The 19,536-nt window shown below is 42.6% G+C and overlaps 1 protein-coding gene and 1 long non-coding RNA gene across 3 annotated transcripts in view; one reads left to right on the top strand and one right to left on the bottom strand.

Moving 5' to 3' along the window:
• nhsa (Nance-Horan syndrome a (congenital cataracts and dental anomalies)) overlaps positions 1-15,915 on the bottom strand; it is a 67,634-nt gene extending 51,719 nt beyond the window's left edge. The window contains exon 1 of one of the 2 annotated variants that reach the window (XM_085398352.1): positions 15,423-15,915. In XM_085398352.1, coding sequence (XP_085254478.1) covers positions 15,423-15,702 — 280 coding nt within the window. In that variant the 5' untranslated portion in view covers positions 15,703-15,915. The other variant, XM_085398354.1, reaches the window with a different exon arrangement.
• On the top strand, positions 15,821-19,501 carry LOC146641267 (uncharacterized). The gene is made up of 3 exons (XR_014909603.1): positions 15,821-15,898; positions 17,018-17,540; positions 17,897-19,501. It is a non-coding gene; the product is annotated as an uncharacterized LOC146641267 (long non-coding RNA).
• The last annotated feature ends 35 nt before the right edge of the window (positions 19,502-19,536 follow it).

Here is a 19,536-nt window from a genome sequence, read left to right as displayed (position 1 = left end):
AGAATCAAGGTATCTTTGATCCACCTCATCCACTCCCCTTTTTCCCTGCCCCTCCGAAAACAATATCCACAGTACAGCTCCCCCCACCTCTTGGCCCACCCTGTTCAAACTAACAATTATGTTCTATGCTAAACAAAGACCCAGCAGCTTTATGACAGGAGTGAATAGACATCATCAAGGAGATAAATGAGGCCTTTCTGTCACAGACTGGTGCCACCGTGGCATTTAGTTTAAGGGTGAGCAAACAGCGGGGGCAGTAAAAGAAGACAAGGGCACACTTTGAGGACACATGTAGTGAAAGAATTCAAATCAATGGTTATCAATGGGTGCTGCCCGAGACATTTCTTCTCTTAGACAAAGTGCTGCCAAGGTAACAACCCAGACGTTAAGTGAATGGAGAGACGTCCCACTGACAGCTTTATTCAAACGGATCCCGTGACCGAGATCGCAGTCACCGATTGGCTGCTGGGCGATGAAGACGCCAGGCGTCGTCTCAGCACGGGGGCCGTGACCTTGACTTCACGATAAGGTGAAGACTGGGACCGGGAGACTCCAAGCTCTGATGGGCAAGTGCGCCCCATCTTTGTGTTGCTCAATAGAGAGGTAATGAGTCACACAAAGGTTCCCAGCAGCCAGCCGGCTGGCATGCAGCTCGCCGGCACAAAGAGATCTGCAAGGGTAGACTTTTGCCCCAACGTCGGCCTGTTTCAGCGCGGCAGCTGTTCAAGACCTGCTTTCCATTTCATTTGCACAAGCGCTTTTATGTCTGTATCCCACTCAGACATATCACTGTGCATGTATATGTGTGAGTTTATCTTTTCTAGCTGGATCATCTGACACATATCCACTTTACCCCCATGAACTGGAAGGTGGGGATTCTGGAGAGCGGGTGTTTTCAGCCTCGGAACATAGACTGTATGACTCTATAGCCACCATACAGTTACTATTTTTTGTGGCTTTCTGTTTTCAAGCCTCAATTTCATCATTATGGCCACCACCATGATCATTTTTAGGAGTCAGAAGTGACCATATATGTAGTTTGAAGGGCTAAGTTTTCAGATAAAACTGCAAAGCTTGATTAGAAAGGCACAGATACAGGTTCAGCCAAGGATGAGGAGATCTTCTACTAACTGGAATGCCCAAAGTTGCCCCTGACACACTGGTGAGTGCATAGGTAGAAAGCATTCATCAAAGCTGAAGCACAGACTTCTTGGACAGGCTGTTAGTACAATTAACTTCTCAGCAGCACATATTATTTGCCAGATAATTCCACTAAAAATGCTCAAAAGTGACAAATACCACAAACGTGGCTGAGATGTCCAGGTCAGAGACTCAAAGTAAACCCTGTGTGATCATATTTCAGGACTTCGGCTCTAAATACGGGTGTGGCTTCATGCGGAATGTGCCTAGGAAACATTTGGTCGTGAAAAGTTAAGCTCTATTTGGACACATCTGACCGCACGTGATGCAGAGTTTGAATGCAAATGAATTCTGAGCTGCTTTGAAGGACTATCTAGTCAAATTTGTTGTGCGCAGATAGAAGGGCAAACCTCTCACACAGATAGGTGTGGGTAATTTGTGTATTCCAATATTCAAAACAAAAAGTGCCTAATAGGCTCGCTAATCTGCTCTGTGTTCATCTTTATTATGCAGCACTTTCCCCACAGATACACGATTTCTGCCGACCTCATTTGCCCATTTGACTACTTGATTCAATTTTCTGTGAGGTAACAATAAAACCACCAGTGACACTTAAAAATGTGAAGGAGTTGGAATGCACTTCACAAACTATTTCAGTTTTTCCCAGAAAGTGAAAGGAAAACATGACACACACAAACAAACCCTGATGTCGGGTTGGAGTTTAGCAGTATTCCTAAAGGAGGACAGAGCCAATATGAAAGTCAGTGCTTCTAATGAAAGACACCTTCCGCCGCATTTTAAGCTGCAGGCTGACAGCCAACAGATGGGGCTTGAGCACAGCACTGCCTTTAGGTATTTTTCTCTGGTGCATCACATCCTACTATATCAGATACACCCCGAGGGAGGGAATACTCTCTTGAGATAAAACGATGTGAACAATCCACAGCAGACCGACCCTCTATTAGTCCTGTGATGCAACAGCGGTCAACACAGCCCTCGCATTTCCCATAAAAGACTCCCCATAAAAAGCTATTTCCAGGAACCTTTTCTCCTGGGTCTGAGAGCGAAAACAAGTCAAAACCGCAACTGTAGTGACCGAAACTGTAAATCTTGTTTTTAGACAATCAGAATACTTTCATAAGGTAGCAGCTGATACATATAAAACAAAGCCACGGGGTCACGTTTCATATGAAAACAAACCTGAACTCCTGTCCTGCTGTGATGACCCTTGAAATCACTGTTTCACACACCTTGGGGCATCAAAGCAGGATCGCTATCCTGCCTTCCTTCTTTTTGGTTGCATTCACTTTCTCTGCTGATTTACTGCTTTTCACTGTTGACCACAGCACTCATACTTTACCAAATTAACTGAGGAGAAAAAGTTTTCCAGTCAGTTTTCTTTGCTTCCCAAGCCCATATTCCATTTATCAGGACAGCCCCTGCAGTACGATCAGCTTCCCTCCAACAACAGCACGGCAATTCATACTCAGCACAACGGCAGCTTTAAACAGTTAAAAGTTGAGATCAAACAACTATTGCACTGTTACATTTCTTGACAGTACTCTTGTTTTGCCTTGTGCTATAAATCCAGCGCTCCCCTTTTTGTCCCCTCTCCCTATCCTGACTCACCGCAGCAGGTTTATTTCAACTTGAGCCAAGATGAAAGCCAAGAAAGAAAGACTTAGCCCAACAGGAAAGCTAAAACCAAATCAAACTTAAAGTCCCATCCATCTATCCGTCCATCCATCCATCCATCCATCATCTCCCCAATTCAGGGTCACAGAAGGGCTGGAGTCTATCTATCTATCTATCTATCTATCTATCTATCTATCTATCTATCTATCTATCTATCTATCCATCCATCCATCCATCCATCCATCCATCCATCCATCCATCCATCCATCCATCCATCCATCCATCCATCCATCCATCCATCCCCCTAATTCAGGGTCACAGAAGGGCTGGAGCCCATCCATCCATCCATCCATCCATCCATCCATCCATCCATCCATCCATCCATCCATCCATCCCCCTAATTCAGGGTCACAGAAGGGCTGGAGCCCATCTATCTATCTATCTATCTATCTATCTATCTATCTATCTATCTATCTATCTATCTATCTATCTATCTATCTATCTATCTATCTATCTATCTATCTATCTATCTATCTATCTATCTATCTATCTATCTATCTATCTATCTATCTATCTATCCCCCTAATTCAGGGTCACAGAAGGGCTAGAGCCTGCCTATCGATCTATCTATCTATCTATCTATCTATCTATCTATCTATCTATCTATCTATCTATCTATCTATCTATCTATCCATCCATCCATCCATCCATCCATCCATCCATCCATCCATCCATCCATCCATCCATCCATCCATCCATCCATCCATCCATCCATCCATCCATCCATCCGCTATTGATGCCTGCTATGCTCTCTTGCTGCTGCTCTGTCTGCCTTCTACATATGCAGATATGAGCATGGAAGGTCAGGAAGCTCCCAGATTCATGCTGCCAAATATTACTGCAGTTATAAATAATAATTTTCTTTTGTCTGGGTTGTTTGAGGTGTACCCATATACAGGATGCAGAGCCATGTGAAGTAATCAAACACAGAGTAAAACCAGACAAACTGACAAGGACAAAGGGAAACACTGACTATACACATGCAGAAGGATGAAAATGAGATACAAGTGAAACAGAAAGTAAACAAAAAATAATTAACTAACACAAAACCTTGACAGAAGTGGTGTGACTGAATTAAAACTCAAGTAACAAAGCTCCTCTGCTGTAGATGGTGTGAGCGGTATGAAGATAGAAAGTAGAAAAAGCCCCAACAGCCCTACAGCAGTTTCGATGGAGGTTATAAATCTGGGTTTGCGTCAAATATAATTTCACTTTATTCCACCAATCCCCACTTCCCAGAGTGCTGAACACTTAGGTGTTATCCCCCCACTTAGCTGCTGATGAACTGTGCCATTTCTTGTGTGTACAGTATACAAAGCAGTAGTTTGTTATGGTAGACTTACAGAACACAGCTCCACACAAGCTCTGGACAGACATAATGCCGGGGTGTGTGAGAATCTAAACAGGTGGAGTCTGTGGATTTACCTATTGTGCAGAAACAACAGTACGACATTTCTTTCAACACATGTTTCCAGAGCTCAGATATCAGTGGAAGTTCCCTCTGAACTCCCCAGTGAGCTCTTCAGGCTGGTTACTGGGAATTTCCTTCAGGATGAGAATCAATTTCTTGGAAATATGTCAGAAATAAGCTAGAATATCCCATTTTCTCTTAATTACATAGATAACGGTAAGAACTGACAGTGGAAGTTTGAGGTGTTATGAGATCAGTAACAATGGTCACAATAAACCTCAAAGGATTTCCTTGGAAATCTAAAGAACTCTGTTTCTCTTTCAGTCTGAGTCACAGGATGCTTGATTACTCCAGTTTGACTCCAGTGAAGGTCTGCAGTCAACACTGAGTCTGGAGCCCCTCATTTAAAAAAAACTCACTGTGGAGTGATTTATACACAAGTGCTGAAAAGCTGCATTAAATATTAAACCAAGCAGATTTACTGCGAGTACAAAGCGTGTATTTTCAGGGTTGATTGGTGGTCAGTAAATGTTTAATTCAGAAAACTGAAAAGCAGAACATAATGGAGAACAGGTCATCCATTTTTATGGCACTGCACTTTTTTGCTGCTATAGCAGGATGGTCTCTTCCCAGTGGGGCTGCTGGGAGCGGAACTGGCTGAATCCCAAAAAAAGAAACTAGGATACTGAAAAGAGGGACAGTGATAGAGAGAGACTCTGAGAGCTCAGAGAAAGCTTGCAGTCAGAAGGGAAGAACAAAGTATAAAAAAAAAAGCCGGAGGCAGTGGACAGGCTCCGAAATTACTGGCGAAAATAAAAGATTAATCGGGATGGCGAGGAAATGTCCCAGACGAGGAGGGTAAGAAGAAGAAGGGAGGAACAAAAGCTGAAGGAGGGTGAATTTATGTGCTTCACGGCACAATGAGCTGGTTAGTGAAGAGTCATCCTGACCTGTCCAGTGTTATCTGAGGCATTAAACCTCGACTCGTCCGAACAAACGGAAATCCGTGTTTTTCCTAAAACAGAAATAATCCCCAGAAGACTGCAGGAATAAATAAAGGAATGAGTTTAGACAGTGACATGGTGTTGAAGTGTCAAGAGGCAGACCAACAAAACCTCTGTATCCAGGTCAGTTTGTTCAAAAACACTCCAGCGGCCTCTTGTATCACCAAAAGTGCAAATCAGTGTGACGGGAGAAAGCCCAGAGGAGGGAACAAGCACAGCAGGGGGCAGATAAGACCGCAGAGAAAGAGTTGGACTCTGAAATGACAGAAGTCAAATGAGAGGAGCAGAGGGAGGTTCATGAGATCACTTGGAGAAGGTTTTTTCTTCAGCAGTACCTCCTTTTGTGTATTTTCTTGTCGTTTTTGACCATTTGATTGATAAAAGTGGCGTCGTCTGCCTGAAAAATCTGACAAAAACACAATAGTTAAACATTAAAGTTATGATGAGATCACACAGGGAGAAAGCTATAAGAATGTAAGCAACACACTGTCTCCTCCCACACGATGAACAAACTCAGTGTGACCTTTGCTGATTTGCTTACTTAAAAAGCGTCGCTGAATTTTGTGACAATGTTGCTAAGTTTGCGAGGTCGACATGAACCGAAGCACCATTATCACTGCTGTGAGAGGAGCGGCAGGCTGTCAAGCAGAGATGGTAAACAATGTCACATTTTTAGAGCGCATTAGACCTTGGTGAACTGAAACATTGATAAAATCATGTAAATGATCACTGAGAGACAAAGTTACAGGCAACAGAATATCTGTTTTTTCAGAGAGAGTTTCTATAATATGATGATGATATGGGACGATTTAGTCACTGAGTTTCAAAAAGAAATCAAATACTTTGCCTGACTGCTTTTAATCTTTAAATACATTTGTATTTTCTCTGGGTTTTACCAGCACGTGGCAGGATGTAATGCACTGTTACCAGTCAAATGTCATTAAACAACAAAAACAGACTAAGTATGTACAACTTCCTGCTGGGAGTCAGACCGGTAAGGCCTGTGTGGTGTGTGAGATTAGATGCTACTGCACAAACAAGGGAAACATGCAAAGCCAAAGAAAGACGGCCACGGCTGTCAAAAACTCTCACGGACAAATCTAGCACTGCAACCACGGGAGCGCTTTGGGGTCAGAAAAGTTTCTAAAATCGACCTAAAATCAACCTCCATCCATCCATTCGCTTCCGCTTATCCTTTTTCAGGTTCGCGGGGGGGCTGGAGCCTATCCCAGCTGTCTTAGAGCAAGAGGCAGGGTATGCTCTGGACAGGTCTGTCACAGGGCTAAAGCTAAAATCAACCTAAAATCTGAATCTCAGTGTAAGACATATGTCTGCGTGTGTTTGCTTGTTTCTCTGGCCACAAACTCCAACTACACGATCAGGATTGGAGCAGCCAAACTTGGCAGAAGCGTACATCTTTGCCCCCTGATGGGTCTTATCTTTGTTAGATGTTATGATTGCCTAGTTATAGTTGCCTAGTAACCACCTATCAAAGAGCCAAAATTACCTGTTTTTTGCCTTTATGCACCTACAACACCTTATAAAAGCATTGTATCGTTTTATTTTCACAGCCAACAGCAGAAATAGGCCAAAGAATACTGTAATTGAAAACAAACATCTTAAATACATGGAGAAATCCAAAGCTTGAGCACCTAAACAGCCATTCTAATATGGGAGTGCATAAAACCCTCAATGTCACAGCTTCTGCTTCTGAGGACAAAGGAAGCAGATAAAAATAGACCTAAAGTGACGGGCTTAACGTTTACACACACCCACATATCCAACAGGTGCCTTCTGTTTTAGCATCACTCGGGTGATGGTGCGGTGATTGATGAAAAGGCTCTTTCATCTTTAAAAGACTCAACCTGGCTGATCCGTGCGCTTGTATACAGAGGCAGGGTGAGGGAAGTTCACATTCCAGTCAAAGCCCAGTCTAAACACCTGCATGGCAAAGACTGCTGAACAATCACACGTGTTTCCTGCCTGTTAAAAAGCCACTCTGTCAGTTTCAACTTACATTGCTCCAGATTTTTCCAGCGTTTAGTAACATTGCATGAGTTTCTTTAAAGTCATGACGCACAGTTGTGGTCAAGGATCACTTATAGAGTAAAATTCACTGCAGTCTATAATGTTGTGTTGGTAAAAAGTCTTTGAAATATAATTGCAAGCATGCACTTAATTTAAATCTCTTCATATTTTTTACATGTATGACTCACCATCAGTGTTTAAGATCCTTTATCTTTTACTTCCTACTAATGTCTAACAGCCGACAGCGGGCCGGCTATTCATGTGGACTTCAGAAGAATTCCACTTGACTTTTTATCTTTTTTTTTTGCCTGCAAAGATCCAACTTCTCTTATGAATAATACCATTGCATAATATTTAAATGTTTCTTGGTGCCGGTGGTGATCTGAGAGGAAGGGAAAAGCAGGGTGGGATATAAAGTCATTTAAAGGCAGTCTTGAGTTAGGGAATCAGCACGGGTGCCCTGAAAGGCTTCTTGTGAGACAAAGGCCAGCCGACAATGGTTTTACAGCCCTGCGAGCTGTCAATATTTCTCCAGGTTGCCACGGAAAAGAATGTGGTGCGACGTCGTAAATGCATGCTGCAGTAAAGTTAGTCTAACCTGCACAGATGTGTATATTTGATCTTTGGAGGAAATGTTGTAGTTTCAGCTGCAGTACAGGATAACAGATGCGTGTGGATAGACGTTTGGGCAGATGTTGTGGAAGAAATCTTCCAGTTTTGTCTGTTGGCGACGCTCCTGGATGCACTACCTGGAGCGCTATAAGGTGCTGAGAGATAACAGCCATGTTTTAAAGACTCCACATTGGGAGATTGGAAGGGCGACATGTTGCAAGTCACAGGTTAATTTATAACAAAAAATAAAGCAGTTAGAGAAAATGTCACAATGTGGGTAAGCCCAGAATCATGATTAACATCTGATTACTTGCCGTGCCCTACGGAGGTCATGTTAGCCATAAAACGACAGGCACTGTACTGAAATCTGAGTCAACTTACAGGACCTGGAGGAAGTAAAAGACAAAAAAGCAGCCATGAGTAACAACCAGGACGAATGACTTTGTTTACTTTATTGATCTGACAGTTTAATTAGACCAGGCCCAGGACTGGGTTTTGTCGGCCTGGCGACCTGTGGCTATTCAGCCTCATGTCAAACGGTAAATCCACTTTAATTGGCCGGTCAAGTCTTTAGAGGGCGAGTGATAAGCAAGATGGAGGCGGCTGTGTTTGCTCTTTTGTGTTTTGATGGGCTGTGATTGGAGGGGGTTGGGAGGTCAGCGGGCTTTTAAGGTCAGGGGGTGGGTGGCTCCCCCTGCCACCAGTGAATTGGAGAATTTTATTCATTAACTGTCTGTGTGGTAGAGACGCTCACATACACCTCAGGGCAGAGAGACGCGTTATCATGATGCTTGATTTCTGCTCTAAGCAAAACCTTTCACCAACAACAAACCAACGGTTCACTTTCTCTGGAGGAACCGGAGCCTATTCACCTGAAAATATACAAAAGACCAGCAGAGGGATTTTAGCAGACAGCCTGAGGAGCACTTGCACTCATGGAGGGTCCCACCGCAGGAATGCAATGTGTAATAACTAACACGTTTCACTCAATCAAAGCAATGAAAAGCCTTAACCATAATTTTAGCGAAACGCCTCCTTTCATAAACAAACAGAGCCTCCAGCTTCTCCCCCTTTCTCCCCTAATGACACCAGCTATCCAGGCCAATTTAGGGAGCATGTGTGGGGTGCAAGGTCTCAGAAGTGCAAGGGAGCGCTGTGGTTTCCTGGTCACTGGCTTTTTGGGAATGGTTGACTTGACAGAACGGTTCAGCAGAAACCACTTCAATCGCAGGCCAGGCAACCCACCCGGGGCTGAGGTGCTGAGACGCACACGTAAATGGTAAAATGGTAAATGACCTGTATTTATATAGTGGTTAATGAGGCCTCGTGAACGGGAAGCCTTCAGTTCAGTTTGGTGCAAAGACTCAACTTTAAATATAGAACACAAAACCAAACAACGAGTTTGGTCCAGCTTGATCAGCTAAGAACTTTTTTTTAATAATCTGCTCCATAAAAATGCAAAGTCATGGAGATGAATATAAACCGCAAAGGAAGTAGAAAGAAATGACATCAGCTATATGACAGTTGAATGAAAACAACAAGCCTCAGCATCAAGGCTGTCTCGGCCTTCTCTGTGTCTGTCTGGGAAGAGGAGGAAAGGGGGGGATGGTGCAGGAATGAGTGAGCAAAGTCTTTGAAAATCTGCTCTATAATTAGCTGGGCTACTATATCAATGGAAGGTTGTCTGGACCTGCAGAAATATGCATTCTGATAATGAAAGGGAAAAGAGAAGCGGAGAGTCGAAAAGCAGTGATGTATTTCCTCTCTGTGTCTTTCTCCCTCTCTGTTCCACCATTACATAAACTAATCTCAGTTACTTGACAAATAAAAACCGAATCACATTAGAGGACGCTACCGATAAAATTTGATTTCCCTCACTGACAAAACATTTCCTTCCTACGTTATCTGAAGCTCTGTGATGAATTCCACCATTGACAAATATTGACTTTGGATGGACTCGTCAGCGCTGCCTCACTTAGTAAATCAAAGTCGCAGTAATGGCTCAACTGGATCAATTAAATGCATAAGAGAACGCTGTCGGCAGAATAATGTGGGTTATCGGTCTGAGCTGCTTCAGCGGAGTTTAAAGCACCGAGGGGACACGCTACTGCCATCCACAGAACTTCTATTACAGGCTTGCAGAGCTGCACGACAGTCACATAGATGAAGTGGAAGACTGGAGTGAAGTCCACAGACAGGATGGTTCGGAACGTTCGTCATGGGCAGTTTAGGCAGGAGAAAAGCTCCTGTGAAAGTGAGGAACTGCTCTCGTCTTAAATGTTACATAAAATGCAGTGTTTGTGTGTCAGAGAAAGTACTGCGTGACCTGATTTGTTTCATTTCAAACACGTTTGATGACTTCTTTGACAGATACAAATGTAGTAAATGTGTCTTCTGCACACTTTGTCTTATCTTAAAGATAAGGTGTTGGTTCTGGTTGACCGTGGAATTACAAGCCATTTTACTGCATTATTCCAGTAACTACGCCCAGGAAAATGGCACAATTTTAAATGTACACATCGATCGTGGCTCAAGAGTTGGGTGTTCGTCTTGTAATCGGAAGGTTGCCAGTTTGAGCCCCGGCTCGGACAGTCTCGGCCGTTGTGTCCTTGGGCAAGACACTTCACCTACCGCCTACTGGTGATGGCCAGAGGGGCCGATGGTGCGATATGGCAGCCTCGCCTCTGTCAGTCTGTCCAGGGCAGCTGTGGCTACAACTGTAGCTTGCCTTCACCAGTGTATGAATGTGAGAGTGAATGAATAGTGGTATTGTAAAGCGCTTTGAGGGGTCCTGAAAAGTGCTATATAAATGCAATCCATCATTACTATCATTATATCACGCCCCCTTCTATTTTTCATGAATGCCAATATACGTATACATAAAAAAGCCAAAAAAAGGCCAAATCGTTAGATGACAGTTCAGGTTTTTCTGTCAGAGTTTTTAAGTCGTTGGTTGACTCCTGCCAGTCTAAAGTGTCAAGCTCCATGTTTTTTTGTTAATACCAAAGCTAAAACCATTAACTGTTAGCTAATGTATCGTTTTAGGCTACAGTTTCTAGTTTTTACCTAAATAAAAAGATCTTTAAAAGCATCACGGCAGTTGAAAACATAAAATCAAGAACCAGGGAAACGTTACAACCGAATAGTGTATTTCTAGTTCCACTGATGTCCAGTAAAGTGAATGAGGTCAAGTGATATTCGCTGCTTTCGGTGCTGTATGTTGACAAAACTATTGATCATACCTCATAATCTTTGAATTCAGGTGTTTTCAGTCCCATTTCTACACCCAACAGGTGCCTTTACAAACATCTGTAAAAGAATGGGTCATTCTAAAGAGCTCACTGAAGTCAACAGTGCAGTGGTTAGGCCTGATTTAGACTTGTGCAGAGAATCTTTGAATAGAATATGACGTAACCATACGTAAGTGGGAAACAGGCATTTATGCTCATGCTGGTGCAGTACATGTTAATTACTGTATGGTCATGCCCCGGTGTTTTATATGAAGTGCCATCCAACTTGACAAAAATAAAATGCTAGGACTTTTCCCCCTCCTGGGTCTCCATTCTTTGTTGTCGACAGTTTTTCCCAGAGGTAAACATACTCGTCCCTCTAGTTTTTCCACTTCTTTGTACATTCCTTCACGTCCATTCTAACAGTTTAACCAATTTCCCTTTAGGAATTTGTTGACATTTGTGAATCCCTGCATTGATGCTAAGATTGTTATTTCTTATATCGAGACAATGACTCATAAATTCAAACACTGCCAAAAATGCACAGCAGGAATCAATGCCGCTGCTCAGGCCAGTCAAAATAGTTGCAACCCGATGTGTAGTTACATTTCACGGATGCACATCAGGTTAAGTCATTACTAGTGAAACATACGTCAGGTATAACAGTAGTCCACCAATGCAACAAGTCAGTTAGTGAAATTTCTTCCCTTCTAGATATTCCAAGATCAACTCTTTAATTGTATAATTGTGACGTGAACCTCACATGAACATCTGTACAAAAACTGTGCACTGGGAGCTTCACTGCATGGGTTTCCATGACTGTGTGCAGAGGTGCACATATGTTTGGTCTGTGCCATAACAGTGCTAAGTGCACAATTAAGAATTAGAGCTATAACGGGTAGATTGCTCTACACAAATCCAATGCATCATTAAATTGTACTCAACAACCACCCCCACGACTGTCACAGCATCCAGGTTTAACAACTTGGCAGAAATCACGCAGTCCCTCCTTTGCTCTTAGCAAAAACAGTTTTCTTGCAAGCAGCTGAAGCTACAAATTAAAACCAGACAGCTTCCAGTAGTAAAAATCTGTCCCTTCCCGACAGACGCTCTATATTCATATGCCAATATCTCTTTATAGAGCTTATGATCCGATGTGAACTAATGCCAGCTCATTGGTATTACTTCTGTTGTTTGAAGCCTTTCGTCAGCATTTTACGGCGTTACTGAAGGTTTATGTTGTAATACTACAACCAGTAACAAGTCTTATCACTTTCAACTGCAGTCACAAGATTATCAGGTAAGACTCTGCACACAGTTTGCACACGAAGGTCTTGCAGTGGATTTAGGGAGTTCAGATCTCGTGCTGGAGTTCTGCTCAGTTTGTCTCTGTGCTGCTCTGAGTCTGCTCTGTTCCTCCTTTATTCTGGATTTATTCTTCTGCAGTCTCTGGCGTGGTTTGTACAAGGAATGTGGTGAACTGCCAGCCATGCGCTCTTGGACCAGAAAAGCCAGAGGGCCACTTGCCGCCACAACTATTACAGCGCTTCATTCGTACTGAGCCAGTGTAACCTAAAACCCAGCAGAGTCCTCTAACATGAGACTACACGGAGGAGCTCTGATGGCAGTTCAGCTCACTGATGGGGTGTCACAGGAGAACTGTTCAAACACAGGACTTATATGACTTGTATGTGTTTGCGTGTGTCCAAGAAAGAATACCAAAAAGAAATGACAGATTTTTACTTTACAGAGGCAATGCACAAGAAATCAATGAGAGTGAGAGCATCAATTTCAGTGTTTAAAGACAGATTTGCTAAAATGTAAAGTACAGTACAGCACCTATACAGCTGGTGTAGCTGATAAAGAATCAAAGCAATCAAAGTAAAAGTGAAAGAGATGCACAGCATTCCCAGCAAAAAAGGACTCGTTTGACCCAAATGTGTCAGCATCTCAGCCTGGATTTAAAAACATGCCTGCATGCAAATATTACCACAGCGAGCTGCAATATTAAAGCAGCAGGCTGCTAACGTGGCACAGCAGAGCAATACCTTACCAACAGGTTAGCATCTGATCCTGCATGATTCACTATTGGCGAATGAATCTACATTGCGTCCTCCACCTCCAGCAGTCGTCCTGTGGTCAAGTCACAGCCACATCATGAAAGCCACCCCACCCCCCCTCGCAGTGCCTACTGAGCTATCTGTGCTCCATTTACACCAATTGTCATTCAGATAGGGCAGGGTACTGCTGTTTATGGCTACCCGTGACACACATTAATATGAAAAGCATAATTAAGAGCAATTAGGCTTTTCTAGGGAAGGGGGTTAGCTAGAAACACAGCATGCAAAATCTGTTGTGGCGTTTCATCCAGTAATATTACTTGCATGTATTACTTGTATGTAACAACAGTAAATGTTTAAAATGGGGATAGAAGCAGCTTGAATTAAGAGAGGATTGCGATCACTTGAAAGGGGTAGCTACCATCACCGTTGCCTTTGACTTACAGCTTCAAGATAACCCATGAACGAGAGACTCCTACTGATCATGTGCGGCTTATTGTGACTGAATCCTACAAAACAAGCCACAAAAAACTACACACATCTGTTGATTAAAAGAAATCTCCGAAGAAATCTTAAAGTTTATATTGAGTTTAAGAGGGGTCAGCAGATATCCATCCTGCACATAAATACCTTAAGGCAAAGTAACCCATTCACAGACCTCAGGAAGCAGGTTCTGCATGGGGAACATGCGAGGACTTGCTGAACGTAAACTAAAAGAGGGGGGGTAAATGCACTGGGGTATATCCAGGCTGCAGAAACTGTTCTGGGGATGGATAATTGTGGGATGTGGACAGAAGAGAGAGGGGTATGCAGGTTCTCTAAGTGCTTACTTGAGAGGGGTGTCATTTTAAACACACACACATACACACACACACTTATCAAAACACATCACCCCCGAGTCACTCAGGGAAGGGAGATTAAAGGAGCGAGGGGATGGCCACATGCTGTGTTATCAGGCTAATGAATGCTTTCTGGTGGCCAAGCAACGTTTTACATATGAAGAAGGGCAAGTGTGAATAACATGTTTAATCTTAACACGCCAAGAAGTCAGCTCAGGGCAAGAAGTCTTTCTGTTTTTACAAATAACAGCAGCCCACACCGACACTCACCGGAGCTTTTACTTGTCAGAAGGTTACCGTAGTGAGAAGGACGGAGGAAAAAAGACCTGCTTGCTTCTTTAATTCATTCACGGTTAAAGTGAATTATGTTGGAGCTTGATCACACATGGGTGAAAGTGAAAGGGCCAGAGACAGGGGCATCATAATCCTCAAACTTCCTCATATCGGTATTATGGCAAATAACTTTAGGGATGAGCCTTTTCCTCACATATCACAGCTCCATATCCTCCATGTAATATACACCAAGACTGCCATGATTCTGATGGTCTTGAAAGGGGAGATGACCAAAAATGATCAAACTGAATTTTTCCTGCTCAAAACGAGCCTTTGGGGGATGACTGCACAGGTAAGCAGGACTAGTCTATAGTAGTTAAAGCACACCTGTTGCCTTAGTTACCAGGACTCTTTTAGCTCTTTAAGAAAGAAACATTATGGTAAAATGGGTTAAATTAAGCCCGACAAAATACAGATTAAAAACCTTTTTATTTTCTTTTGGTAGAAGGTCAAAATTCTCTACTTGAATGAAAAACATTCATGCATAAGTTTGAGCTCATTAACAGTGGTATCATTTTTTAAAAATTCAAATCTTCTCTTTCATTGATGCACACATGTTCTCTTTAATCATAGCATATTTAAGTGGTTATATATATATATTTATTAGAGGTCACTAAAGAGCCGCATATGGTTATGATCTGTCAGGTTTTAATGTAGTTGTTAAATCTGTGGCTCTTTTATGTCAGCAAAGAAAATGCTGATGGAGAGAGTCATTGCTTGGGTGAGTTATAGCAAATTAATAGCCGGATTTAAGTGGCTCATAGTTTGAGGCTGGGACAGCCAAACTGTCACACACCCATCGGCGTGGGAAGACAGCACAGGTCTCTCTGGAAGATATATAAAAAATAAAGTTATTAAATGACCTTTGAGCCACTTTGTTACAGCTTGGGCTGGTTTTGAGCTACTGTAGCAGCAATAACACAACTTTTATTTAAATCTGCGTCATTTTTTGGAATAAACGTCACTGATGGAAAATAAAAACGGTGCCTCCTCGTGCAGCTGTCTCCCAGAGCCGCGCGCTCGCAGGCAGCTCGGGTATAAGCAGATACTCAGAGCGGGTCGGTACTCACGCACTGCCTCCTGTTTGGGGTCCAGCTCGGAGCAGGTCTGTTGAAGTTGGCCGATCCTGCCCTGGAGCCCCCGGACCCGCTGGTTGGTGGTTGTGAGCTCGTTTTCCAGCTCCTGGAATATGGAGTAGGCATGTTTGGCCAGGTCCGACAGCTGCCGCAAGGTCCGAGATAGAGCCACATTACTGATGGAGACCAGATCCTCGAAAACCAGACCCTCCTCGTTTGGGACTTGATACCTGCACAGTAACTGGGGTTCCACTATTCTTTTGGCAAATGGCATATTGTTGTGGAGCGGGAAATAAATCCAAGAAAAGTCACCCAGGAGTGAGAAGAAAGTTGCTGTGCCCCCTCGGCCCCCGATCCAGTTTGACTGAACTCAGCTGCTGCTGCCGCTGGTGCCCCCCATCCTTTCATTTGTTAGAGAGGACTGTTGTGCTCCTCGCCGCTGCGCCGGGTCATCTGCTGCCCTAATGCTGGTGTGTTTTTCACTGTTACGAAGTAAAAGAGGTGGTTTTTAAAAAGAAGCATGTGGGAAGTCCCGGAGTGGAGTTCCGGGGATGAGTGGATCCGGACTCCGCCTGCTTCAACCCTGTAAACACTCCACAGCAAACGCTTCAGATGCATTGGAGGCATAGCAGAACGAACACTACAGAATATTAAAAGAGCAATTAATTAAAAGGCCATATTTTTAAATTATTCTTATTATTCTTCTAAAGTTGTTCTTTTTTAGAAAAAGCATGGATGTTGGTTTTCTTTGCGTTTTGGGGATGCACAGTGAACAGGAACACTTAACTCCCTGCAGTCTGGTGGATTTCCTGCACCAGTTTATGCTATAGCATGAACCTCATGTCTTTGTTTACGTAAAGAAAAACACAGAAATCAGTGACTGGGTAACATTAACTGGACTGTAATGCAGTGAGGCTCTGGGGCATGATGCATTACTTTCAGGGAATGTTATTTGTATAGCCCAGTATCATCTGTAATGGTTCAAAGGTCCTCACAGGCATACAAAATATATTAAAAGCAGGGAAAAGACAAGCAAACAGGCAAACATATATGAAAAATACAAAGTATTACTGAGGAAAATGTGCATCTGCTTTGCATCTAAATCTGATAAAACCTGTGGTTAGTAAAATGTTTTTACAAAAGTGCCACTACTTGCTCAAATTAAATCCATACAGGTTATTTGCAGTTAAAAGTCCTTAACAGATGGCCCATAAGCTGTTAATAAGACAAAAGGAAAATGCAGTCAAATAAAAAAAGAGGAAGGAAAGAGAGAAAACTAAGTTAAGAAGGTTAACGAAGTGTCTTTAAATGTGTTTGGAAAAAACATCGCGCAAACAGTTGCTTGCTTTAAAGGAAGATATATGCTAAACTGGGAGACAAAGAAGGGATTTCATTATTGGGGTAATATATTAAAATGTCAAAGGTCTCACACATGTGCACCTCAGCAGCTACTGAGATTAACTGAAAACAAAAATGTTAGTTATCATTTTCTTAAGATTAGTTAAGAAACTTCTGAATTTCTTTCGAGAATTATTTTGAGACAAAGTCCTGATGTCTGACCTCCTCCTTGTTTTTCTTTCTGGCTTTAGGAACCTGCCTCCACCTGCAAAGCATCAGAGGAGAGAAGGACACACATAAAGGAGAGAAGGAGACACTTCGTGTCATTGTTTTTATTTTGATTTTAGTTTACCATACAATATTCAGCAGCGGTATCTACGGTTAGGGTTTAATAAAAGCTTTGGCAATATTCAAGTTATAAACACATCACATGTATTACGTGTCATAGAGAGGGTGTTTGCTAACTAGATGTTGGGGACATTCAGCGCATTCATGCCAACCATTATGTTTTTTAGCTTTTGAGTTCTTGAGACTGCATTTGAGCTCCAAAGTGGCTGATGTGCAGTCCTCTATGCCATTCAGCTACGTCTCTGACAAGGCAGATGTCTTGGACTGCAGCTTTCTCCTCGCTCTGCTCAGTTCTCCACCTGCTGCATGTCCTGGTTGATGTGGCCCTGCAGCCAGCAGCAGATCTCACCCAACAATTTGTACTGCTGCCAACTGCAGTCCAACACACTGGAGCTGGAATACAATACCAGCCTGATCAGCATGCAGGTAACGAAACAGAAGGTGGGATGGGCTGTGTATCCGAGTGCTAAAAATGATGCATTTGTTTCAATGTTTCACAAGAAGCTCAAACAACACAAACATATTAACACAAAGTAAGTCATGTTGTTTTATTTTCTTTAGTTCTAGTCTTAAAGTAAATCCAGAGTATTAAAATCTCTTAAATCTAACTTAAGCTTCAGGAAGTCTGTTGAAAAAAAAGAAGACTTGATTTAGTTTATTTGCTATAGGGATATCCAGCACATTTCCTTCATTCACTCTTGCGCAGTAAAACAACAATAATTCAGCTTTCACGTTGTCATACCCCTGTGTAGGTTAATCTTCACTTTTAACTCTGTTTGCAGACCTGACAGCCTTAGCCGAGCTTCATTCACATTTGCTGAATGAGTGTTTAGTTAAATCCCACCAGCTGACGGGGCCAGAATCGACAGCTCCAAAGCCTTTCCTGTGGCCTAGCTAATGTCCACACCAGAAGTGCAACCTTTGCAAAGCCCAGCCGCGGACAAAGGCGGGACGAGAGAAGCTCCGTATGTCGTCATCTTTGAGTAATGGTGCTGGAACAAAAGGCCGAACTTGAACAGACAAAAGCTGGTAATCTTTGTTGTGAGAAGAGTCAGCTTTAACTTGAAGTGAGCAGGGGTGATATGGACACAGTTTACTTACCGTGAACTGAGAAAAACGTGCTCTCCACGTCCACAGATCACAACATTAAAAAGCGCTGACAGGTGGAGTGAGTTATAATATTTTTACAACCTTGGCGTATCTTTTGTGAAGATGTGTTGAACTTCAGCATATAAAAAAGGTGGTGCATACAGCAAGGCCCTGCTCTCTTCCTGATGCATGTTTGGAAATGAGACAGCTTTGAATATTAGATGCATTTCACAGGCACGCTTCCTGTTTTATTTTGGTGTCTTCTGTTGCTCTATTTTTCCCACCTCTGATTTCCTGATTGAATCCTCCTGCGTCTTGTTTCTTGTTTCTCAGTCAGACCTCTGTATACATCCAGTCCTATCTCCTCCTCAGCCTTTTGTTATTCTTTATGTTTTCTGTTCCTTTTTGATATTTTTAAAGTATCAGCCATCGGAGCTGTGGTATCTCACTTAGGTCCTCTGTCAAAGCACACTATCTATGTCTTGATATGCCTTTATTTGGCTTTTAGTGTCATTTTTATGTCATTCATTTATATGGAGATAAAAATGGAGGCCCGGTTAATTCTCTGTGTTGTGTCTGAGAACACAAAATATCAATCCATCTGTAAGAATCATTAATACTAATAAGCACGTGCAGAATAATCAGGCAGCTGCTGTTTAAGTGGGAGACGGTTATTATAAGAGCAGGCTTATACTTAGAGGCACATGGCTGACATACAGTTTCCTCATCACGCTCAGTTGTCATCCTGAAATGCAAACCAAACATTTTTAAATAGTATTTATAGTTGAGTGAGAATGACTCTCTGTTAAGCCAACTGACTTAATGAATGCACACAGTCCTCTCCCGTTGTATAAGATGAAATAAACCTATAGTGTGGATGGAGTGACTGTAAGTTGATGCAGCAGGTACCGACATGCAGGATTGTGCCAAATATTGGTTATGGCGCAGAGGAATTACGAGCGTCTTGTTGTCGTCTGGCATCCTGCGTCTGCTTCCCAGACTGAACTTATTTACTCAGGCTCATTCATTTTCTCAGATGCCTCAAAAACTTTCTGCCTTTTTTCCTTGGATTGAGTATCGGTTTCTCTTTTCTATTCCTTAAAAATGCCCTGGGAATTCAATCATGCAAAAGAATTCAGCGAGTATCCGTCTTTTCTTGGTCTCGGTGATAGGCTTAATTTAGTCTTGGAGAAAACTTCACATATTGGAAACAAGTCATAATCAACTACTTACAGGAGAAATTAGAGATGAAATGAGCGACTAAAGCTGGGATCAAACTTGCTTGAGGATTTGCACGTTCCAGAAAATGTGAGGTACTAAATGGGAAACAGCA

This window comes from Rhamphochromis longiceps, linkage group LG23, assembly GCF_057381845.1.
Source record: "Rhamphochromis longiceps isolate RC_006_pf linkage group LG23, R_longiceps_female_GT1.1, whole genome shotgun sequence".
In the NCBI taxonomy this organism is placed as follows: domain Eukaryota; kingdom Metazoa; phylum Chordata; class Actinopteri; order Cichliformes; family Cichlidae; genus Rhamphochromis; species Rhamphochromis longiceps.
The sequence above is the reverse complement of the archived record's forward strand: the minus strand, read 5'-3'. Positions and strand labels throughout refer to the sequence as shown.